The following is a 25,010-nucleotide window of genomic DNA, read 5'->3' on the forward strand; positions in this document are numbered from 1 at the left end:
CACACTGATCCACACTCAAACTCAGGCAATTCATCAAAAATACCATATAAGTGTTTCTACCAGGTTATGGCTCCAGTGACTTCCAGGTTAACAGATCTTAGCTATGTCCTCTGATTTTCCTGTCTCTCCAGATTTGGGGTTGGCAATTTTCTCTGAAACTCAGTTCTCTGATGAGTCCAAGAAAAGTCATTGATTTTCAGTTTGTCCAGCTTTTTCTTGGTGTATGGATAAGACTGTAAGAACTCCAAGTTCTCTACGTGTTTGAGTTGAAATTAGAAGTCTTCTAGGATAGGAATCTTAATAATAGTATATTGCTATATATTCGAGAAATTGTTTTTTTTAAGTTATTTAATGAATCAATATGGTTCTAAGAATTTTATTAATATATCAGCTTATTTGGAAAATTTTAGGCTTCTTCTAAATCAAAATATAATTTCCAGAGGAACAAACCTCTGTATGTATTTTCTTTTAAAAAAAAAATTTATTTATTTATTTAGCTGCACCAGGTCTTAGTTTCAGTATGCGGAATCTGTGTTGCCATGTGAGGGATCTTCGTTGAAGCATGAGGGATCTAGTTCCATGACCAGGGATTGAATCCGGGCTCCCTGCATTGGGATCATGGAGCCTTAACCACTGGACCACCAGGGAAGTCCCTCTGATATATATTTTCTCCGACATCACTAAGGAATTAACTCAATTCTGACACGATCTAGCTGAAGATAGCATCAGATCCCACAGGTCAAGGGCTCAGTCCTACAAAACTGCCCCCACCTCCTTTTCAGACACCAGTCCTAAGTCCAAGTTGTCACCCATGCTTCTGACCTATCAGCTATAGATGGGTTTCCATGGCCTCTCCTTGGGCTTGATTAATGTTCTAGAGTAGCTCACAGAACACAGATAAATATTTTACTTACTGGATTAGAAAAGGATATAACTCAGGAAATGCCAATGGAAGAGATGCATAGGGCAAGGTATGTGGGAAGGGGTGCAGAGTTTCCATGCTCTCTGGAATCTCCCTTCTCCCAAAAACTCCACATGTTCACCAATGTGGAAGCTCTCCAAACATTCTGTTTGGTTATTATGGAGGCTTCATTACATCGACATGGTTTGCCACTGATGACTGAACTCAATCTGTAGCCCCTCTCTCCTCCTAGGAGATTGGGGATGGGGGTGGGGGTGGACTAAAAGTTCCAACTCTTTAATCACATGGTTGGTTCCCCTGGCAACCAGCCCCGAGCCTTGAGTTACCTAGAGGCTTTCCAAAAGTCACCTCATCAATATAATGAAACACACATTTATAGCTCTTATCATTTAGGAAATTCCGAGAGTTTTAGGGGCTCTGTGCCAGGAACAGGAGGAAGACCAATGTATATCTATATATTTTATAAATCACAATATCACAAAAGCCAAAATCAATATGTTGACTGAAAAAAATGCACAACCTAAAAGCTGAGAATTATGATTTATTTGGCAGATTTACTGAGGACTTTAAGCCCAAGATATAGCCTCTCAGATAGCTCTGAGGAACTGTTCCAAAGAGGTAAGGAAAGAGCCAGGATATATAGGAGTTTTTGCTGAAAAAAAAATGTAGTCGGACTTCAAAATATTACTGCTAATCACAAAAAACAGACATCTCAAGTTAATGATTTTACTGCTTTTCTGTATATGGGAAGATGCAAAAGTCTGTGCTCATTGAAACTATGCCTTTGATATGCACCTTAACTGTCCTGTTTTTCTCCAGTTCCCCTCAGGGTGTACCTTCAGGGCAGCTGCAGTGGCTGATGACTTTATGGCCACAACATATTTTGTTTACTGAAATGGCAGGTGACATTCTTTGTCCACAAATATATTTCCCAGGCCTGGGTCTTTTTAATAACATGAACCATGTAGTATGGTTTATGCAGTATGGTGCACGGCTAGGTGGAAGCTCCTTGCTAGCAGGAATTTTGTTGCATGCATTGCAATAGGGCTCTGGAGAGGACTTAAGGCCTCACTTTTCCAAGTGTGACACAGACACTCTGGCCCCAGACCCACTAAGTCAGAATCTGTGTTGTCGACAAAAACTTAATCAGTCACTCTATGAAAGAAATGGAAAGTTTTATTTGAGCCGAATTGAGGATTATAACCTAGGAACAGCATCTCAGAAAGCTCTGAGAACTGCTCTGCCCAATAGAAGTCAAAGCACATTGATATAAGTTTTTTGAGACAGAGGGCTGTATATCAAATGATGTATTATCAACAGTTTAAACAATCCAAATCTTCAAGTATGAAGTAGTGGGTCATGTGACCCCTTACAAAATCAAGAAGGTGGTTTATCTTTTAAGCAGTTGTCTTGTTGATGCTAGGAGAATATTACTCTGTAGGGTTGAGCAGGTATTTCTGCCAATGGGAGAGGTTTGGTTGATGCATAACACAGATACACAATGCAGAGAGAGAGGAGAGAAGAGGCCAAAGGGTAGAGAAAATTTTTTGTTTAAATTTTTCTTGTCTTGCCACAAAATACTGTGGAAAATTTTCCACAGTGTGTTAATAATGTCCCCACTTGATCCGTGGAAATGACAACCTCAGAGACACAGACCAGACTAAAGCCACTTAACGTCCCCAGTGCAATGTTTGGACCCTGAAGACCACCCACTGTAAGTGGGGCATTTATGAGGTAATTGGGAAGCTTTAATTTAGCCTAATAGATAAAACCAAGAAATTATAATGACACTGTGCTTATGCTCCAAAGGCCCTATTTTTCAGAAATGCAGTATGAAAATAGAAAGAGCAAATCCAGGCTAATGTCACCTCCCCTGATAATGTTCATGGCTACTGTTTTTTCCTACAGTTAAAAAAAAAAACAGGCCTAAAATGGAGTCACTTGTGCTAAGCCCACATCACCAAACCATGGCTTAATACCTAACCTAATTGCAGTTTCAACCTTCCCCAGGAATGTAGTCTTAACCAGTCAATTTGGAATTTTCTGATCAGCACAAATGAGGTGATCTGCCACACAGACCCTTTCCATCTCCAAAAGGAAGATGTAATCTGCTCTTTCCTTATCACTTCCCCCTTCTGTCTATAAAAGCTTTCCATTTTGTACAGCTCCTTGGAGTTCCATTCTTTTAAAATTTTGTAATGTTTAAAAAAATATATTTCATTGAAGTATAGTTGATTTACAATGTGTTAGTTTCTGGCATATGGCAAAGTGATTCATAATTATATTTATATTTATCATATATATATTATATATATATATTATATACTATATATATATAATAGTTTGCATCTGCTAATCCAAAACTCCCAATCCATCCCTTTCCCAACCCCCTTCCCCTTGGCAACCACAAGTCTGTTCTGTTCTCTATGTCTATGAGTCTGTTTCTGCTTTGTAGATAAGTTCATTTGTGTCATGATTCCACACATAAGTGATATATGGTATTTGTCTTTCTTTTTCTGACTTACTTCACTTGATAATCTCTAGGTTGCTGCAAATGGCATTATTTTATTCTTTTTTATGGCTGAGTAGTATTCCAGTGTGTGTGTGTGTGTGTGTGTGTGTGTGTGTGTGTGTGTGTGTGTGTGTGTATTTCTTTATCCATTCATCTGTCAACGGACACTTAGGTTGTTTCCATGTCTTGGCTATTGTAAATACAGTTGCTATGAACATAGTGGTGCATGTATCTTTTTGAATTATAGTTTTGTCTGGGTATATGTTCAGGAGTGGGATTGCTGGATGATATGGAAACTCTATTTTCAGTTTTTTGAGGAACCTCATACGGTTTTCCAAAGTGGCTGCGCCAATTCACATTCCCACCAACATGTAGGAGGATTCCCTTTACTCCACACCCTCTCCAGCATTTTTAATGATTTTAATGACTTTTTAATGATGGCCATTTTGACTGGTGTGAGGTGGTACCTCATCGTAGTTTTGATTTGCATTTCTCTAATAATTAGTGATGTTGAACATCTTTTCATGTGCCTATTGGCCATCTGTATGTCTTCTTGGAGAAATGTCTGTTTAGGTGTTCTGCCCATTTTTTGATTGGGTTGTTTGGGTTTTTTTTTGTTATTGAGTTATGTGATGTGTTTGTATATTTTGGAAATTAAGCCCTTGCCAGTCTCACTGTTTGCAAATATTTTCTCCCAGCCTGTAAGGTTGTCTTTTCCTTTTGTTTCCTTTTGTTTCCTTTTGCCATGCAAAAGCTTATGTTTTATTACATCTCATTTGTTTATTTTTGCTTTTATTTCTATCGCCTTGCAAGTAGTGATAAAAGTTTTCTTAGACTGACCTAAGAAAACATTGCTATGATTTATGTCAGAGAATGTTTTGCCTATGTTCTCTTCTAGGAGTTTTATGGTGTCATGTCTTATATTTAAGTCTTTAACCCATTTTGAGTTTATTTTTGAGTATGGTGAGAGGGTGTGTTCTAACTTCATTGATTCACATGTCACTGTCCAGCTTTCCCAACACCACTTGCTGAAGAGACTGTCTTTTCTCCATTGCATGTTCTTGCTTTCTTTGTCAAAGGTTAATTGTCCATAGATGTGCAGGTTTATTTCTGGGCTCTCTATTCTGTTCCACTGTTCCGTATGACTGTTTTTGTGCCAATACCACACTGTTTTGATTACTGTACCTTACTGTAGCTTTGTAGTATTGTCTGGAGTCTCAGAGGGTTATGCTTCCTGCTTTGTTCTTTTTCTTTAGGATTGCTTTGGCAATTCTGGGTCTTTTATGGTTACATGTAAATTTTAGGATTATTTGTTCTAGTTCTGTGAAAAATGTCATGGGTAATTTGATAGGGATTGCATTAAAGTTGTAGATTGCTTTAGGTAGTATGGCCATTTTAACAATATTAGTTCTTCCAATCTTGAAGCTCCTTTCTACTTGTTAGATGAGATGATGCCTGATTTATGACTCGTTCAATAAAGCCAATTAGATCTTGAAAATTCACTCAGTTTAATTTTCGTTATTTAACACTATCTATGGCCTAAAATACCCAGAACTCCCTCTTCCAGGGCACATTGCAAGTTGCACTTCCCACTCCTTTGAAGTTAGGCCAAGTAACTCACTTTGGCAAATAAAAAGTGAATGAAGTGCAAGTCTTAGGCGCCCCGTATGCATTTCCCACATCCCTTATATCTGCCTATTCTCAGACTCCAGTGAGCATCAGAATCACCTGGAGGGCTTGTTAAGCAGGTCCTTGGTGCCACCCCAGAATTTCTGATCCAGTACCTCTGGAGTAGTGGGGTTAGTGTAAAGGCGGTGGGGCCTGAGAATGTGCATGATAACAAGTTTCAGGTGATGCTTATGTTGATGGTCTGAAGAATATACTTTAGGAACCAGGGTTCTAGAAGAATCTTCTCTGGGCCAGATTCTCTGGGCGATGCTTCCCTATTGAGCCATGTTTAAGATGAAGGATGGGTGAGAAGCAAATATTTCTTCTGTCCTCATTGCACTGAGATTTTCATGCTCATAACTGAAAGAGTATGTCCCACAAAGAAGCACAAAATTCTCAGAACCCACAAGTCCTCAAGAAAACAACAATATTTTGATTAGAGAGGCTTGTTCAGCTTTGGTTGGGTTCCAGCCACAGATATCCTCACAGAATTAATGGTGCAGAGCTGCCAAGAGGTCCTTGGGCATGTCCTAAGGCACATTCCCCTTGGTCCTCTGCTACCTGGTAGCAGAGTAGGATAGCTACTTCCAAGAAAGAATTCAAGAATTTCCTAGGATGGCAACCCCTCTCCCCTATGTCTTCCATGGGCCCTGCCTATGTCTTGAATTCACTCTATTAAAAGCAAGACAACAGGCCCAAAATATAGTCAGTTATGCTAAAGCCCAAGAACTTAAAGTAGTTTTGGTCTCTTCCAGGAATGGACTTTTAAACCAACCAGGAATTACCTGGTCAGCACTAGTGAAGTAATCCGCCTGATAGATCTCTGCAGCCCCTAATGGAAGGCGACCTTGCCACAACCAGTCCATTTTTTGCTAATATGTCTTCCTTGCTCCTGCTCCCTTCTGCCTATAAAAGTCTTTCATTTGTACAGCTCCTTGGAGCTCCTTTCCATCTGCTAGATGGGATGATGCTTGATTCACGAATCATTGAATAAGGTCTTTAAAATTCACTCAGTTCAATTTTGCTTTTTAAAAACTCACCGGATCTGGTTTTCTATTACTGGATATCAAATACTGTTGGAGCCAATGGAGGGTGGTGCATGTCTAAGACAAGATTTATCAGTAATTTCCCTGACGTCAGAGCCATAAACCTCTGGCCAGCAGATGGCTACAGAAGGTAGGCAGCGCCAGGAATGGTCCCACCCCTACGAACCTTAAGACAGGTCAAGATAAGGGAGGGCTATAAATATGACTTGGCTCAATTAGTGTCCAGGCACCCCTGAGCACCATCTTTGCTACTAGCTCAGACACCTGGGGGTGATTTCCTCTTCTTATCCTGTGGTCCCTCCCCCAGCTGAGTGCACACAGCTATCTTCACATCTCTCTTCCTCTCTTCTACTCCACTTCTTTCACTTTCTCCAATTCCTGTGGTTTCTCTAGTTGCGGTGTTTCCTCTTATCCCTTTCCATGTATGTGTCCAGATCAATTTTCCTGTCTTTCAGATTCTGCCTTTTTGCCTGTCACATTCTCTCTGGATGTGTCTTTAAAATAGATTTTAAAAAAAATAATTCAATTCAGAGCAAAAATGAACAGTATACCTAAGACGGCTGGTTAACTAAATACCCGGCTGCATATTTTTTTCATTTTTTAACTTTGAGTTTGGTTTTGGTTGGTTCTGTGAAGACATAGCTTTCCTCTAAGGCCTCATGACTTGTTATTGACAGGTCCCTTCCTACTGGGTAGCCACAGTCCCTCTGTTAACTGCAACTGTTTCAGAGAGAAGCAATAGCTTGTGATTCGAGGCTCTGGAAATCCTGTCCAACATGGAAACAGAGGTTGGGTAAGGATCAGCTGGAAGAAGGCCAAATGGGAGGACAGTGGGAATTCACACTCCCACCCTGGGGTGCAGGGGCAGGTGGGCTCCTGGCCTCTCTCTCCGAGGACAGTGGGAGGCTGAAACCATAGTGGCAACACTGAGGTTAGAAGGAGGAGAGAGAGGTGATGTTAAGTGAGGGCCTCTCATTCTCCCCTAAATAGCAGCAGGCCCTAAGAGCCTCCTGCCAGGAAGCCCTTCATGCCAGGAGCTTCCACTATTCCCTCACTCCTCCCCCAGTCCCCCCAACACCTGTAAGAATTCCTGCATCACCTCTGGAGAAGGCATGACTGAAACTCCCTCCTGTTTGATGTGGAGAGGACCCTTCCCTTCTGCATGTTATCATGGAAACCAGAAGGAGAGGGGAAAAGGAACATGGTGGCCCACAAGGCATGTGAGATGAAGCAGCAACTGAGGAAGGGTTTGTCTTCTTTTGCCAAACTCCATGGCCCTGATCTTCATTCCAGCTTAGATCAAAATGTTCCTCTGTCCTAAATGGGAAAGAAACTCATTTTGCCACCACCTCTTCCCAGCTATGCTGATGAATGAGCTGGTATATCCCTGCTCTGTTGTGACCACCACCTGCCTGCCATCAGGGAGAAACCACTGCCCAGCATTCCAAATTCCTGGACCACAGTGGACAGTCATCACCTCATGCCCAAAGCAGTAATGTCCAGCAGCCCTCCACTGCCTCTGGGCTGGGCCCTAATCAACCCTAGGTGTTCTCATGCTCTGACCCCAAACACATCCACTATCTCACATTCTCCACCAAAACACCCGACAGGCCCCAACCTCCTCCACTGGCCATATAGTGTTCTAGATAACATTCAGAGGTTATCTACCCAGTTCAGCCCCACTTCTTGCAGACTGGAACACCAAAGCCCAGAGGAGCTGAGTGGCTCATCCAATGTGCACACAACCCCCTTGTGGCAGAGGCAGGTCAATGACAGCCCTCGGGATAGTGTGGTCAGTGCGTTTCAGTCCTGAGTAACATCTGTCCCCTTTCACACTCAAGTGTACCACTTTTTTTTTTTGGCCGTGCAGCTTGCAAGATCTTAGTTCCCCAACCAAGGATCAAACCTATACCCCCTGCAGTGGAAGCTCGGAGTCCTAACCACTGGACCACCGGGAATTCCCTCAAGTGTCCCACTTTAGACCATACATGACATATAGTCACTGTATTAAGTAACATATAGTCACAATGTCTATTGTACCATGTTAGGTGTTGAGTAAGATGGAGTCAGGGAAGACCCCAGGGGTGACATTGGGCCAGCCCCGCAATAAGTCAAATGAGCCTTGGGAACTTGGGTGGTGGGATTAATTCAGACCTGGCTGGAGAGCTGGGGAACCAGAAAGGCCTTTGGTCAAAATTCCACATGAGCTGGGCCTCAAGCCACAGGCAGAAGTCTAACAGGTTAAGCAGGGGGGAAACGTGTGCCAAGAGTAGCACAAGTGAAAGCAAGTCTGTGGGCAGATGTTTGGTGGAGAGTGCTATATGCCAGGTCCTGAGAACACCAATATGGGGCAGACACAGGCTTTGGCTAGAAGAGCTCATGCCAGATTTCAGAAGAGTGAAGCATGGGGACAGGAGGACTTGGAGGTGGGGGGCACGGGGGGCGGGGGCAGGGGAGGAACTGGGATTCCTGCTACCACCTCTCTAGCCTAAGGCCAGGGGCTGGTTCAGAGCTTGAGAGAGTATCCCCAGCTCAGATAACCTCCCAGAGCCCTCTTGATTGCATCCCTCTTTAGTTATCTATTTTTTTACTGCCCTGCATCACCTACTAGCTATGTGCACCCCCGTGTTCCTTACCTGGATGTCCCACCCACGGTATTATATTTTCTGGTGTTCCTAGCAAGCCCTACCACTGTGTTTTACAGTCTGAAAGATCCTGGTAAATATTTCTTAATAAACCACACATACTTTCGCCAGCCAGTGAAATGGTCCCCTGGTGTCCTTCGTTCAGGCTATGGCACAGGGTGGTAGCCTGGGGCTCAGGAGTGGTGGTAGGGAGAAGCCAATGGGATTTCCCAAGAGGGGAATATGGAAGGAGGGTGAGGAAGGGAAAGGGATAGGATACTAGCGAGGACAATAAAGAAGGTGAGCTCTGAAGAGACAGGGCACACCACAGGCACAGAACATCTGGTCTCAAATGATACCAGCCCCAGCAGACGTGGCCCAGCTTTCACACAGCTGATGGTTCCAATGACATGCAGGGAGGCAAGAGGCCCCTGTCTGTGTGGGGACAGACAGGGTTAAACTCTGGAGTATGGACCCTAACCTGCACCCCACCATGCTCCCAGGCCCTGCTGACCAGTGTCCAAGAGGTGAACCTCACAGTCCTGCAGGACTAACACAGTTAATGCCCACAGAGCTGGAGACCCAGATCTCACTTCGCCTGCTTTCTGGTGGTTGCTGCCCCCTGCCGGCAGAGCAGGACCATGACAGCACTAGAAGCCCATCTCCCCTCCATGCACAAGGCAGAGTAAGGAAGACTTCCAAAATCATATGCAAAGAGGGAAACCCAGCCCTCAGTGGGGTCTTTATAAAGAGCCTCCTTGTTTAGCACAAGATGGGATGAGGCCTCCTTTCATGAACTTCACTGCATTCTGAAGCTTCAGAGAACTGCTAATATGCATCCTTGTGGCTATCAACCTGGCATTGTGACATCTAGATTTTCTCATCATACAGGTCACAAAATTGAAGCATAGAGAAATTTGGGAACTCCCCACTTGGAGACATGGAGCTCCTAGGACTGTGGATACAGATCTTATCTCCTAACTGCAGTACTAACAAAGCACAGATCTTCCTAGATTTACAATGGGGGTACACCCTGACAAACGCACCGTCAAGTTGAAAATACCGTAAGTCAAAAATGCACTTAGGGGACTTCCCTGATGGTCCAGTGGCTAAGACTCCGTGCTCCCAATGCAGGGGGCTTGGGTTCAATCCCTGGTCACAGAACTAGATCCCACATGCTGCAACTAAGAGTTCGCATGCCGCAACTAAAGATCCCGCAAGATGCAACAAAGATCCCATGTGCCATAACTAAGACCCGGCGCGTCCAAATAAATAAATATATTTTTTTAATGCACTTAATAACCTAATCTACTGAACATCATAGCTTCCCCTAAACTACCATAAATGTGCTCAGAACACTTACATTAACCTACTGTTGGGCAAAAACATCTAACACAAAGCCTATTTTATAATAAAGTGTTGACTATCTCACAGTTTATTGAATACTGTACTGAAACTGAAAAACAGAATGGCTGTATGAGTATAGAATGCTTCTAAGTGCACCAGTCGTTTACCCTCATGATCGTGTGGCTGACTAGGAGCTACAGCCTGCTGTCGCTGCTCAGCATCATGAGAGTATTGTACCTCATATCACTAGCCAAGGAAAAGATCAAAATTCAAAATGTGAAGCACGGTTTCTACTGAATGTGTACTGCTTTCTCATCATCGTAAGGTCAAAAAATCAAGTCAAACTATCATAGGTCAGGGACAACCTATAATCTGGTATAGATTTGGATCCGGGCAGGGAGAAGGGAGATGCAAAAGCACGTCTTCTGAGCATCTATTAGGTGCTGGGCGTGAGCTGGGTGCCAGGGAGACTGAGGCCCAGCTGCTCACTTGAGGGGGATACAGCTCAAAAGAAGTCATTACTACTAGGACATATGACATGGGGAGAAGAGAGGGAGAAGAGACTCCACATCCCCCATAACTTGACCATCTCTTGCTTCCTTTAAAATCCCTTGACCATCCTGTTATTTCTCAGCTCCCCTTCCCAGTAAAACTTCCTAAGAGCTGACTACACACACTCCCTCTACTTTCTCACCTCTAGTTCCTGTGAGGGGCTTCACTCAAGGGCTGAAGAGTTTAGACTCTAGAGTCCAACTGCCTCCATTACCTCCTACAAGGCTAAGGGCAGACTGGGTACACCTACTATGCCTGTACTCTCACCTGGAAAAAAGCAACTGTGGTGCTACCTACCCCACAATATTGTTACGGGTACTAAAAGGATCGATGCATATACCTGGAACGTGAGACACACTGGGTGAGTGCAATCCACTATGGTTACGACAGGGCTGGGGGCACACTTGCCATGGTTAGCCGTTAGTGCCAACTCTCCTGTCCTCTCTCCACTATTGCCTTTTCTGGTGGGTGATTCCGCATGGAGAAACTGGGTGGGCACAGCCTGCCCTTCTTTTCTAGGGTTCCTTTGCACCAGGAGCCTTACAGGTTCCACACTGCCACAGACTGGGTAGGGAAGTATGACCCTGGGGAATCATCTCAGGAAGCCCACTTGCCCAAGGACACAGGCCACACATAGTCACAGCAGCTTTTCCAGTGATAAAGGAAGTATTTTGGCACCCATCTGCCTTATCACACTTTGCTTATTTCTCAATAAATAAGCCAGGTCAGGAAAGGCAGTCTCACACCTGGATAGTCTTGTCAAAGGGTACACAGTGCCTCCTAGTGGCCCATCTACCACCTGAGGTCACCACGGTCACTCTTCTGCCCTCCTGACCCTTCAACTCCTGGCCTTCACCTTGCCCCTTAAAGGTCTTCAGGACACCCTTTTCCCACCAGGTTTCCAGTGGGTCTCCCCCTCCTCCTCCCTGGCAGCACCTTCTCCATCCCTTAGCCGACTCCCTCCTCACCTGGCTATAAATGTAGGTGCACCCCTGGTGAGGTTTGGTCGAGAGCCTTCACGCTCCACTTCCTCAGCTCCTGAAGTTCTCGTCTCTTCCCCAACCTGATTCTACCAGATGTTTCACAGGCAGTGGGTCCAAATGTATTCAAACCCCTCCTGACCCACCAACAGGTCAAGCCCTGACTTGGGAGTCACCTTTTACCTATGTTAAATTTTAATTTCAGTTCGATGACAAACAACTTAGTATTAAGTATGTCCTTAACACTGCAGGGGTCAAAAACATCATCTATCTGAAATTCAAGTTTAACTGGGCATCCTGTATATTTGCTAAATCCCACAACGCTACTTGTCCCTCCCCTTTCTTCATGCTCACATCCAGGATTGGCACCATCATCTTGTCTGCACCACCAGTGGTTGACAACATCCACTCCACTCTGCAGAGCCCTCCTTGGCTGGTAAGCTGGAAGGGTAGGGGGTTGCAGGGCACCACCGACTTGGTGCTCATTCACCCCAGACCTGTGGCCATAACCCTTCGCTCCTCTCATTGCCTGGGTTTGATCCATCTCATCCTTCACCTCCCAAGAGACCTCCTCTGACTACCCCATCAAAAGAGCATCCCGCTTCACCCTGTTCCTCCCCACTCTCCATCCTCACCCCTTTCTCCTCTTCCCTCCTTGAAAGGGACAATAAACATTACTGTTACATAAACTATTTTATTTAAATAAAATCAGGGGCAGACCCTTTTCCCCCATACACACAGGCACATGCATGCACGCACGCACGCACACATCCTCCCCCTTCTTCCCTCCCCCCATGGCCACCTCAAACCTGGCGGTTCTCATCATGACCAAACTGCCTCAACCCTGGGACAGGGAGACACCTTCTATTCGAAGGCCTGCTCCTCCCCCAGTCATCGGCAGCAGCACACAGGCCTAGGCACCAGTTCTCCTGTCCAGAGTCCAGCTCTCAGCCCTCCTGGGGTGGGACAGGAGGATTGGTGCTCCCAAGGCACCTAGATCCAGTGTGGCTTCCCTACCTTTCCGCCGCCCCACGCAGCACAAGAGTACCACCAGACACCTGAAGCAGCTCCCTATGGAGGGCGGGTTCCCTCACCCGAGGCCAAACCTTCCCCATATCAGTGGAGGCTCTGCAGCCAAACCTGAGCATCCCCCAAGGGATCGTGGACTAGGTATTGTTTGGTTTGGGGAAGAGCGAGGGAGAGCAATTGAGCACCAAATTCCCCAACTCTACCCTGCAGGAGGATGCTGAGATTTGGTTCAGCATCCTCTACCCAGAAAAAGTAAATAAACCTAACTCCGCAGCAGGAATGGCAAGGGCTTCAGCCATCAGGACCTCTCTACATCTCCACCCCCCAACATGGACTCACTAGCACCTTGGCAATGTTAAGGACCCAGCCAAGCTGGGGAAACACCACACACATGGGGGGAGTCTGTTTGGAGTTGGTGGTGCCCCCTTTGTCAACGATGAGATTGGGTTTCACCTTCCCTGACACCAGTATCCCTCAAGTCCTGCTTTGAGGCACGCATAGCAAAGCGGCTTAGGTCATGAGGAGGGAGCACGAAAGGGATGGGTGGTGTCTTTCAGAGGCACACAGTCCCACAGTGCACCTTACATGTTACACACAGGCAGGCTGGGACATAGCACTGGGCACTGGGCTGCTAGGAGGGCTCAGCAGCATCCCTGCTACTCGGGACCACTCGGGAGATGGGTAGGTGGGAGGGGTACCCGTCCATTCACTCAAGCTTGGGGGGGCCAAGATGCCAGGACCCCGGTCCAGAGCCCACCTTCTCTGATGGCGTCCCTGTGCCTTCTAGACAAATTTCCCTTAGGGGAAGAACCAGACAGATGGAAGAAGTCAAAAAGAGGGCAGCAAACGGTATCAGACCGTGAGGGGCCAGCAGGCGGAAGGGAGATGTGAGAGCCAAAGACAAGCCTTCTGAAAGGGTAAGGCAAAGAGAGCTGCCACCTGTGGGGGGCAGGGCAGGGTGAGAAAGAGGACAGACTCAAGACACGGCCAACCTGACCTCTCTGGGGGAAGCGAGGACCCGAGGAGAGGGAGCTAGGAGCCTGCAGGGCCCTCCATGGGCCAGTGGTGGTAAGACTGCACCAGCCACCCTGAGCACAGGGCTACAGGCTGATACTGCGCTGGTGGCGGCCGCTACGACCCCCACTCCGGGGACCCAGCTCCTGGCCATCCAGACTGGTGTGGTCCGAGAGGCCCCGCAGGTGCTCCACGGAGTCGCACTTCTGCAGGTCTGAAGCCACAGTGCGCAGGCTCAGCAGGCTCAGCGTGTCCGTGTCGGGGGCAGGGCCAGGCCCCAGGCTGACACCCTCCTCCAGCCCCCCGCCCTCAGCCCCCTCGATGATCCCGCTGTCCCCATCCTCGCCACCATCAGGCCCGGCCTCGGCCCCCACTGGGGAAGAGCGCAGCTGGCCCGGGGGGTGAGGGAGCTGGCCGCGGCGCCGCGCATGAATCTGCTCGCTGATCTGCTCCAGGTTGCGCAGGGCGACTGAGTAGCGGGTCTTGGCCTGGGCTACCTGCTGCTCCAGCTCTGTCACCTTGGCCTTGTGCTCCTGCAGAGGGAGGGTCAGAGTCAGGTGACCCTCTGGGCAACTATCCGAGGCCCCTGGAGCTGCCAAGTCCCGTCAGGCCCACTCAGCATTCTGTGCTGGCGTCTCCCCTCCCAGGCCCTCGGCTCTGCTCCCCACCAACCACTAATCTGCAGTGCTCCACACCCAGCCCCTCTCCACTCCTCCTCCTCCTGGGGTCCCCCTTCCCCAGCAACCTTCCCTGCTCCTGCATGACCGTCCAGGGCCTTCCTCCCAGGTCTTCATTCCCACCCGCTCTTCCTCCTCTCTCCATTGTTCCCTTTCCCTATCTGGCTGATTCCTTTGCCCCATTCTCCCTGGTTTCCCCCAATTCTCACCTTTTCTCCTTTACCTCCCTTCTCTGCCAGCACTCACTCCCTAACCCCACCTCCCACTCCTGCGGGTTCATTCTGAGCACACCTGTTCCACCGCACTGGCCTGGAGGATGGCCCAGAAAAGCAGACTGGTGTCCCCTCTACCTGCCCTCCCTTTCTATGCCTGCCCCCTCCCCCATCTTCTGTCCACTCCCCCTCCCCCTCTCCCACTCAGCTACCTCCAGGATCTGGCTGAACTGGGCCTTGAGCTCGAAGTACGGGCGGCTCTTGCCAATGGCCCGCCGGAGGGTCTTCTGCAGGGCCTGAACCCGAGCCTCAGCCTGCTGGCACAGCCGTGTCACCCGCTGGTGTTCCCGCTCACCACGAAGCCGCTCCTCCTCGGCCTCATTCACCTGGCCCAGGTGGGATGGAGGGCACACATCACTGAACTCGGTCCCAACCTCCTGACCCTATAGCCTGCTCAGGCTGCCACTCCAAATGCTACCCTGGGGGAGATCCCCCACTGCAGAGCCTGGAGAGAGCACTGAGCTCCCAAGACACAAAAGAGAACAGTGAGTCCTTGTACCTACCTATTGTTACCTGTACTACCTGCCTCTCAGCTTTGTTGCTACCAAGAGGTGCCAGGGCCCTCTGGACCACTTGCGAACCATGTAAGGAATGTCCACCTGTGAGCACATCTGCCACAGCCATGGTCCTCAGAGAGACCTCAGTGCTGGGGGTTAGGGCTGGGGGAAGGGAGGAGCCTCACTGTGGGGAGTCACAGCTCTGCATTGAGTTCTCCAGGTTTCTGTGCCTGAACAGGTAGCAGGCAAGGGCTCCAGCCACTTCATCTACCAGGATCAAGGGGCTGACCCCGCCTACAACAGTTTCAACAACCCCTCCCTCAGTACCATGCTCTCCTCTGTGTGAGTTCCAGAGTGAAGTGGAGCTCCTGCTCTGCGTGAGGCCATGGGCCTGGACTAAGGAGCACAAGGAACCTCAAGACATGACTGCTCCTCAGGAGCTGACACTTACTGCTACAGACTAAATGTTTCTGTCCCCCCTAAATTCTTATGTTGAAATCCTAACCCTGAAGGTGGGTCCTCTGAGAGATGATTAGGTCAAGAGGGGGGAGCTCTCACAAACGGAATTAGTTTCCTTATAAAAGAGGCCTTGGAGAGCTCCCTAGCCCCTTTGGCCATGTGAGAACACAGTGAAAAGACAGCTGGCCATCTGGGAACAAGGAAGCAGGCCCGCTGCAGACACCAAATCTGCCTATATGCCTTGATCTTGAACTTCCTAGCCTCCAGAACTGTGAAAAATAAACATCTGTTGTTTAAACCACCCAGTTTGTTATTTTATTATAATAGCCCTAATAGACTAAGACACTTGTCCTTTACAAGGTGAAGGTGGCAGACTAGAGCTGATGCCAGGGATCCTCCTGCTCCCCGGCAGCCATAGACTAGCTTGGAAATAATATACAAATTGTACTTCAAAAACCAAGGTACACTGGCAGAGCTCAAAAGCAAGAAAGGGAGAACATTCAGCAAATAGAAGCAAGGGGTCATAGCTAAACATAACAAAGGAGTGTTGAATCCAGAGCAATCAGCAGGAATGAACTATTTGGGTTAGTCCCACATCTGGAGGCAAAGGTTCAAGAAGAGCCCAGAAAGACATCCTAAGTCAGAAGGAAGTGTATATGGGACACACTGGAGGCCAAACAACGCAGAGAGCAAGGACCAGATTTTGTCTGAAACAGAATCAAAACGGAGGGAAGTCTGGAGTGGAGGAGAGAAAGGATTAAGGAAGGTGACAGGATGCAGGGAAAGGAAAGGAAGTACAGGAACTGGCAGGAGGGACCTACTGGCACTCCTGGCTCACCTTGCAGGTGGCATGGTTGAGCATCTCCTGCCACGTGGGGTCCAGCCGGTTCTTGTCAGCCATGACGCCCTGCTCAGCCACAAACACCATCTCCCGGGCAGCGTTGTGCATGCTCACAGCCCGCTCATACCGCAGTGCTGCCTTCTGTGTCTCCTGCTGGGCCTGGGGGGAAAGGACCATCAGGATAGGGGGCCTCAAAGGACCCCTGGCTGCCCATGGAGACCAGCCCTGTGCAAGGACAAGAGAAGGAAGAAGGCCCACTGCCAATGGTGGCTTCACTTCCCAAACTGCACTAAGAATAAATGCTGAGGAAGTAAAATTCTATGAAGAATATGTTGCAAGGATATAGCTCAGAGAAGAAATATATGTAGAAAAAGAAGGATACTGCCAATGGAGGGTGAGTGTGTAAAATCCAGCACTCTCGAAGGCTGCTGGCCTTTTGCCCTAGGAAGAACAAAGAAAAATCCACAACCTTTAGTTGGAAGGTGGTTAGTTGATGGTTGAGACCATCAACTCCAGTCCAGCAGGTAATCTGAATGAAATAACCAGACAAGTGCTTGGAGATATCATCACAACCATATTTACCACACAAAAAACTGGAAACAAACCTAAGTTTTCAGTTACAGAGAACTGGTTAAACGAATAATAGTACATCTAACATAAAGAAATATTAAGAAGCCCTTAAAAATAATGGCATGTATGGGTATTTCTTGACAAGGAACCATGTCCTAATATAATAAAGGAATAAAAATTGTACATATGTGATCCCATATTGGCAGGATATATACAAAAAAAATTTAAGGAATTATTTGTGCTATATTAATCACGTCTTTTATTTTCTATGTTTTATGATGCTTTTATATCTTAGAGGCCTTGCTGGCTCTCCTAGGGCTGGCTAATTCCTAGAGACACACTCCTAGGAATGTGAGCATACTTTTCATATGCAAGTCAACCAATCTGAAGGCCATCTATCACACAGCAAGCCAGTATTTCCCCTGTCCTAAATCACTGACGGGCCAGGTACCAGAAAACTAGAGACCACCCCTATAGCCCAGAAACTGCCTCAATTATTCAAACTAGCCAATCTTAAATTGGCTCAAAGTTGCCTACTCTGCCCTACCCATTCCTTCCCATGAAACCACAATAAAGGCTCTACAATAAAAGCTCTAAGCCAAGCTTTCCCCTCACATTTTCTGTCTCCTCACCCACTCAGGTACTTCCCCATGTAGCCCTGCATGATGTGGCTGGTCCTTTTCTCCTAGAAACTGTAAGTAATAAATTCTTCTTTGAAGGCAGCTGTCTCTGTGTCTGTCACCTTACCATACTTGACTAAACAAATCCCAGGTACAAAAATCATGAAACATGCACGTGGTTGGATTTGGGGAAATATCGGTTTTCTTTTCCTACCTTGTTTTATAGTTACAGGTTACAATTACAGCCTTCCAATATTGAGCCCACATTATTTGTGTAAAGAAAAATTTAAAAAGAAGGAAATGGGTAAAGGAGTGGAGGAGCAAACAAAGAAAAGAGAGACATGAACCAAGGGGAACAGAAGAGGAAACGAATGGTAATTTATCTCACACCCCATACAGAGATAGAAGAGTACAGGGCCAGGCTCTGCATGCGGCCTCCTACCCCAGAAAGTGGGTCCTACCTCCTTAGCCAGCCGCCGAGCCTCATAGTAGGGCCGGGCCTTCTCGATGCAGCTCCCCAAGTGGGAGCCCTGTGTGTTGAGCTTCCTTGCTGACTCCTGCAGGATCCTCCGGTAGGTGGTCCTGGCCTCCTGGCAAAAGGATAGGGACATGGGCAGAGTGGGGCATGCGTGTGGGCCCCAGCCCCTCTTGTCTTCCATACATGCCTCTTTCCCTGCCACTGTACTGAAAGAGGAGGGAAAATGATGAAAACACCTTTGGAAACAGCCCAAGAGTGTGAGGAAAAGGAGCAACACTCACATCCAGCTGCAGCTCCACCTGGTTGATCTCCTCGCTGGCCTGGTTCAGATGCTCCAGCTCCTCCTGCCAGAGAGGGGCAGAAAGTTAGAGCAGTGGAAGTAAGCAGCCTCACATGAACCAGGCAGGGCAGGAGCACAGTACACAGAGGGAAAGCCCAGCCAACCAGGGAAGTGAAGAAATGGAGCAGGAGGTCACTGTCAAATGCCTCCTGTCAGAGATAGAATAATATATAGCCTCCTGTAATCCTCACAATTCCACCTCTAAACCCCCATTTAAAAGATGAGAACATTGAGGTTCAGAGTATGGAAAACTCCTATGCACACAGCAAAGTGGCAACAAGCCTGTGCTCTCTCCATCAGACTGCACCACCTCCTCCTTGTACTCCAGCCAGGAGGAGTCTCCTTCAGAGCTAACGGTCTCTGTCCCAGAGAGGACAAAGACCCTGGGCCACTCACTCAGTATATTTTTACTACACACTCATCACAGTTCAGCACCATGAGACCTGAGAATTCAGAACACAAAGAGGTGGCAGCTCTGGCCCAATAAGTAAGCAACAGGCCCTCGGTGGTGTGAGGAGTGGGCATGGTAGGGGCTGGGAATCAAAAGGAGAGCAGGTGCCCAGGGAAGGCAGATTATTGGGTGAGAAGCCAGAGAGGCTGGGGCACAGGGACAGGATACTAGGACTTCTCCCAGTGGCAGGGGGAACCCCTCAGAGACTAATGCCACCTGGTGGTTTAGGAAGGCAGAGATGGGCAATGTAGGGAAAGCTTGGAGGGGCCAGGGAGACAAAAGTGGAGGCTGTCTGTAGTTCTCCAGGTGGGAGAGGAAAGGGCAGATCCCAGGGAAATACAGGATGCAAAATCATTAGGGCTTCGTGGACAATTAAGGTCAAGATTAGAGAAGAATACATGGTTCAAGAGGCCTCTAGGCCTGCTTGGGCAGTGGTGACAGGACCCCAGGTAGATCCTGTGGGAGGGAGGGAGGGAGGGAGGAAGAGGCTCAGGAAGAAGTCACCAGACACGCTGGCTTGAACGCCTCACTGGTCCCAGGGCTGGCAAGAGAAGCAAGCCACCCAGGCCTTTCAGTGGCAGGGAGCAGGGAGGGTGCTGGCCTCAAGTATCCTCCCCTCCCCTTGGTCAAGTTCCTGGGGTCCAGTGAGCCAATGACACTCCTGAGGAGGAGCAATACCCAGAGAGATGGCTGATGCTCGGCTACAGGATCCTCCTCCAGGAGCCCTGCAGCCCCTGGACAGGCCAGCAGTAGCCAGCATGGTGTCTGCTTGCTGCCCATGGCCCAGACACAACCTGCACTTGGTAGTGAGCGACACTGCCATCACTGCTCTCACACCTCATTTGGCCCTTCCAACAACCCAGTGTGTGATCCCCCTTTAGTCCTTCTATTTCTATACCCCATCTCAAACCCTAAAAAATTTGAGTCAGCAAGTAAGAATCTAAGAAACCAAGTTATGTGCTCTAATTACAATATAAGGTAGAACACAAGGAAAGAAACATATAATAAATCCAGGAATGTGAAAGGCTCTGGTTATTGGCCCACAGAAGCAGGCATGTCTTTCTATACAGAAACTCATATACACGAAGCACCTGCAGCAATTTTAAAAAAGGCCTCCTGTTGACCCTGAGGTCTGCCCCACGGAGTCACAAAGCTCTTTCTAGCAGGACAAAGAGACTGGGGAGCAGAGCAGGCTGGAGGGCACGGTGGGCAAGGGGGTGGGGGATGGGGGCAGCCCGACTGACGCAGACCCACCAGGGCAAAGCAGAGCAGGAAGCCAACAAGCAGCCAGGGCTCTGTTTTGGGCCATTAGCAACACATTCCATTTGCCCTGCTCCACCAGGGAACTCCTGGCACCGGCTGAAATGGAATTCAAGAAGGATGAAGTCTGAGTCAGCGTACATCATCCATCAGTGAGCCAGCAGCCAGCAGCGGACGGCTACCTCCCCAGAGCACACCGGGTGCATTCCCAGGATGCCAGGCCACTGAGTCAAAGGCACGGGGCGGTAGGGCGCTCCGGGCGGTCAGGCAGTCAGGCGCTCGGGCTACAGATGCTCCTGCCCAACTTGTGCAAGCCTTTAAAACACTCAAGCCCCAAATGGAGTATAATCTCATAAACTGAGAATCACTATGTTGTACACCTGAAACTTACATAATATTATAAATCAACTATATCTCAATTAAAAAGAAAAACACTCAAGCCCACAGTCAGTCAGCAGGGCCAGGGTGATACATGACTCAAAGACTCAGAAATAAGGTAAAAATGACTGCCCAGAGAAAGCTAAACCGACATGTCGGACGACGCAGAGATTGCAAAGTCACTCTAAAGTGGAGCAGGTGAGTGAACACATCTACTTACCTGAGGAAAGAATGTGCCATCACAAAGGGGGCTGAGAAAAGTCATAGGAGAGGAGACCCAGGTCCATCCTAGTACAAACCTCCTTTATTCCTTCCTGCCACTGGGACTCTGTCTCTCTCAGAGAGCTGAGGACCAGCCTGGAGGCCTCAGAGAAGTATGCTGAGGTCAAGACACAGAGACACATCCAGTGGACTTTCCTGGGGGGCAGCACACTCCACGCAGGCCTAGAGCTGGCCTCTACCTGGCTTCCCTCCAACTTCCAGAAGGATGCCACCAGACAAGGAGGCACAAGCTGCCTGCCTGCCAAGAATCACCACTCCCCACATCAGAAAAAGCCTTGCCCTAAGGGACCATTTCCGGTAGTTGAGAAAATACCTAAATAGGGTCTCCACCTTTGGGATAGCCTTGGATCTGTGTACTCTCACAGGCCACAATTAGAAGCACGTCTTGCCCCACCCAGAAGGAGAATTCACACATCTGGGCACAGCTCAGGAATGGGTGCTTTTAAAGTTCCCTGGTAGGCTCTGATGGACTGAATGCACTGATCCATTCAAAGTGCTGAAATATAGTATCAGGATAACATGATCTTGTACACTGTCAACACTAAAGAGAAACTCAAAAGACACATACCCCAATGTCCTTCTCATCCAGAAGAGCCCAAACCCAGAAGATCTGAATGCCACCAGTCTCCTCCACGAAAGGTACCCCTCACACCAAGCTGCCTCTCCCACATGGCAAGAAGATGCTGAATGCCTGCTGAGGTCAGAGCACTGGCCCAGCTTCATCAGCGAGGGAGGCCTCTACAACATGACCTTGCCTCCCTACGTAGCCCACGACATTCCACAACGTGCCTCCCAGTTTAGCAAGAGAGACTAAGGTCCGCCTGCCCCTCTTGCTCCCAGAACACTGCCAGCTCACTGAAGGCGAGGTGAATCTTCTGCTTGGTATTCTCCAACCCTCACAGAGCTCATACAACAGAACTGTCTGTGATGATGGAAATGTTCTACACCTGCAACTGCCAACAGCACCTAGGGAACTGCATTTTTAATTTTTATTTATTCCTAATTGATTTAAGTATCCACAAGCAACTAGTGGCTACTTTACTGGACAGCACAACATGAAAGCTGCCTTTTCATACTACCACCTTTGCCTGTGTAGGCAATGGAAAAATACATGGGAGCGACTGAGCAAAGAAACTGCGGTGGATTCTCCCCTGGAGGGGGGGCAAGGAATGTTGCAGAGGGGTGTATGAAGGACGTCAATCAGGCCCTCCTCCCTGACAAACAGACAGAGGTCTCCTTCCCAAAGCACAACCTATGAACTTTCATCAAAGACAGGCAAAAGAGTTCGTGAAAGAAAAGAATCATAGCACTATGTCAGAGCAGAGCAGAAATGAGTTGAGCAAATCAGCTAGGCCAACCCTTCACTTTACAGATGAAGAAACTGAGGTTTGGAGAGGTGACATAACTTACATGAAAATCACAAATCATCCGGCCAGAGGCTGCCTGAATCTCAGCACAATGCTTTTTTCACAACTTGTTTCCTCAGTGGACAACAAATCTATATAGAACTAGCAGGAGAAATTGAGCTGTTCTCAATACAGTGCCCATGAAACACAGCAGAAATAAATTACTGATTCATGTCAGTAAACAAATGGCTCATTACTGCTCCACTATAAGCACAGGCACGGTTTCTCCACACACATCCTGGGAAACCCCACCAAGAGAGAGCAGGAAAGATGCTAGGACCAGCTATGAAATCTCCATGGCTCACTGAATTAATCTAACAAAGGTTTGTTGACAGAGAGGCCCAGGAATGAGAGACCCAGATGCTCTTGCTCACCTACAGAGGTGTGAGTCACCTCCACATCAGAATCCTGGAGATGCTACCATACCAAATGGCAGACTCAGGCCCCAAACACACAGGAGCACCTTGGCCCTCACCTGTCCAAACAGCTTCTCCAGGAAGCCCTTCCCTGCCACTGCCCGGAAACACTGAGATCCAGCCTCATTTGGCCATGCATCTACTACACATGGTGCCTGTCCTCCTCCCCCACTGCTCTGAGGTCTCCTTCACAAAGTTCTGCCCTTCTACCAAGTAGCCTGTAAATGCTCCAAGGCAACAAATCAGCTCTTCCATTCATTTGACTGACCCATCATCCTCAGAGCCAGAAATCTGTATCATTAAGGACTGACCACAACTGATACAACGTTCTGAACACATCAGATTTCCTTACAGGCCTAAGCCTGATGCCACCTTTATAAGACATGAAAGGTCTCACCTCTCACAAATACGAATGTCCCTGGGAGGCACTAATGAGAAAGCGGGAGAGGGGAAAAGATTCAAAACTGCCTCCCGATCTCAAAGCCATCTTCTCTCACATCCCACTCATGCCGCATCTCTGAGCCAACAGCTCCTTTGCTTATTTGGAAAAGAAACAACAGTTCTACTCTCTACTGACCTAAAGTGTGCTTCCTGCATCTACTGCCAATTTGTCACTTCACTTCATCAGTGAAGTCTTCAGCAACACACCCCAGGCACTCAGGCCGGGCCTTTCTCTGTACTCACTCCATACACAACTCTTTTCGCACTTGTCACACTATATTGCAATGATCTGTTGACAAACTTGTTTTACTTTCCTGCCCGTACACTGGGAAAAGAGTAAGTCTAACCCCTCATTTATCTGACAGCTCTTCAGAAAAGCTGGAATCTAATCTCCCTATCTCCCCCCCAGCTCAGTCTTCTCACCTGTATTCTAGGATCCAGTTCTTCTTCTTCTCTTGGGGACAATTTGGCTTCACTGCTGTTGCTTCCACCTCCTCCAGGCTCCTCTGCAACTGGGCTCCGTGGGACTTGATCCTCTACAACCTCAGGCCGAAGCTCCCCCTGTGGGGTCTCCCGCCCCCCTGGAACCTGCCTGAGTTCAGCCATGCTGACGGGGAGAGGGCACAGCCCTATGCAAAAAAGAGGACTGACATGCTGGGACCAGGGCCCCAGCTTGGGGCTTCTTGGGCTCTGGGTGGCAAGAAGGCGGGTTTCTCTTCTCAAAGGGTGGAAAAAGAGGGCACAGGAAGAACCTCACACTCGGTTAGAGGCTGAGATTTAAGTTGCTGGTGGGGTCCCAAGAGCTATAGCCTTTTATGTGCAAAAGTCCTTCCCTCCCCGTCACAGGGAGTCCACCAGAAGAGACCCGGAGCAACAGCTCCGAGGCAGGAGGCAAAGGGGGCCTGGATCCTGGGCCGAGGCCTGCGAGGAGGAGCACCATTCGGGAGGGCGGAGGCAGGCGCCTCCAGGCTGTGGTAGCAACTGGAGAGAGAAGGCTGGGCCTTAGCAGAGGCTGCTGGATGAGAGTCTCTGGGGAGCTGAAGGGGAAACAAAGGCCAAGTACATGGTCAGCATTTGAACGTCAGCCACCAGCCCCTTCCAACCCCTCAGCCTCCGGAGAACTCCGCTCCCTTCCTCCCACACCCCCACATTCCGACCAAGCCCCTCAACTTCTTTCCCGCGTTCCCGGCTCTCGGGCCCCAGCCCCTCCCCCACCAGCGCCTTCCAGACTTCCCTCCGCACTCTCATCCTCTCCACCGTCTCCCCCAACCCTCCCCGCTTCTGTTCTGGCCGCCCCATTCCACCCCCGCCCAGCTTTGCAAATCACCTTGTAACCCCCAGCCCCACCCCACCTCCTCTTCTCTCTCTAACCCTGTGGACAATCCGAGCCTCCCATCTCCAACCCCGCTTTTCCTAAATCCCAAGGACCCTAGCCCCAGACCTCCTACGCAGCCGGGCGCAAAGCCCCCCTCTTCTCGGCATTACCTCAGTTTACCTTCCGTTGCGCGGACCTTCTCCACTGCGAACAATCTTCCCCCGCCCTCCCGCAACAAGCCGGTCCAACCAAGTACAACAAGGCCGCGAGGAAGCGGAAATACATCATCCTCTAGCAACGCCCTCTCGTCCCTCCCCTCACGCTCGCCCGCTAACCAGGCCACATCTGGATTCCCCAGCACTCACCCCCGCCCGGCCTCCGGTTTCCGTACAAAATGGTGCCTCACGGCGCTGACGCTCACCTTACGTTGCCTCCGGCCCATCCTCCACCACTGATAAATGACATTGAAATATGAGAGGGTTGTGCTGAGAAAAACTAGGGCGGGTAATGGAAGTCGAGAATACCTGGTGAGTAAGGAAGTGCTAGAAAGAAAACGGAGATTGGACAATCGCCTCAAAGAGATTGCTGCCATCTTACTTTACGGCACTGGGTT

General features: G+C 48.6%; 1 protein-coding gene across 3 annotated transcripts; it reads right to left on the reverse strand.

Moving 5' to 3' along the window:
• Window positions 1-12,329: 12,329 nt before the first annotated feature.
• Window positions 12,330-25,010, reverse strand: SH3BP5L (SH3 binding domain protein 5 like). 3 transcript variants are annotated; one of them, XM_059061992.2, is made up of 7 exons: window positions 24,819-25,010; window positions 23,506-24,119; window positions 18,390-18,452; window positions 18,092-18,220; window positions 16,438-16,599; window positions 14,796-14,969; window positions 12,330-14,227 (listed from the first exon to the last, which is right to left on the reverse strand). In XM_059061992.2, exons 2-7 carry the CDS (start codon window positions 23,686-23,688, stop codon window positions 13,781-13,783), a joined length of 1,158 nt encoding a protein of 385 aa, XP_058917975.1. In that variant the 5' UTR covers window positions 23,689-24,119; window positions 24,819-25,010; the 3' UTR covers window positions 12,330-13,780. The 3 variants fall into 3 exon arrangements, with proteins under 3 accessions (XP_058917975.1, XP_058917973.1, XP_058917974.1); XM_059061990.2 differs by lacking the exon at window positions 24,819-25,010 and adding an exon at window positions 24,568-24,686; XM_059061991.2 differs by lacking the exon at window positions 24,819-25,010 and adding an exon at window positions 24,578-24,670.

The sequence above is a fragment of the Kogia breviceps genome, chromosome 4 (genome assembly GCF_026419965.1).
Source record: "Kogia breviceps isolate mKogBre1 chromosome 4, mKogBre1 haplotype 1, whole genome shotgun sequence".
NCBI lineage: Eukaryota > Metazoa > Chordata > Mammalia > Artiodactyla > Physeteridae > Kogia > Kogia breviceps.

Coding starts and splice junctions, on each gene's coding strand:
- SH3BP5L (XM_059061992.2), bottom strand. CDS start 23,688: ATGGCTGAACTCAGGCAGGTTCCAGGGGGGCGGGAGACCCCACAGGGG. Junction 18,221..18,389: donor AGGTGGAGCTGCAGCTGGAT/GTGAGTGTTGCT, acceptor TCCTTTTGCCAG/GAGGCCAGGACCACCTACCG. Junction 14,228..14,795: donor AGTTCAGCCAGATCCTGGAG/GTAGCTGAGTGG, acceptor CTCCCTCTGCAG/GAGCACAAGGCCAAGGTGAC.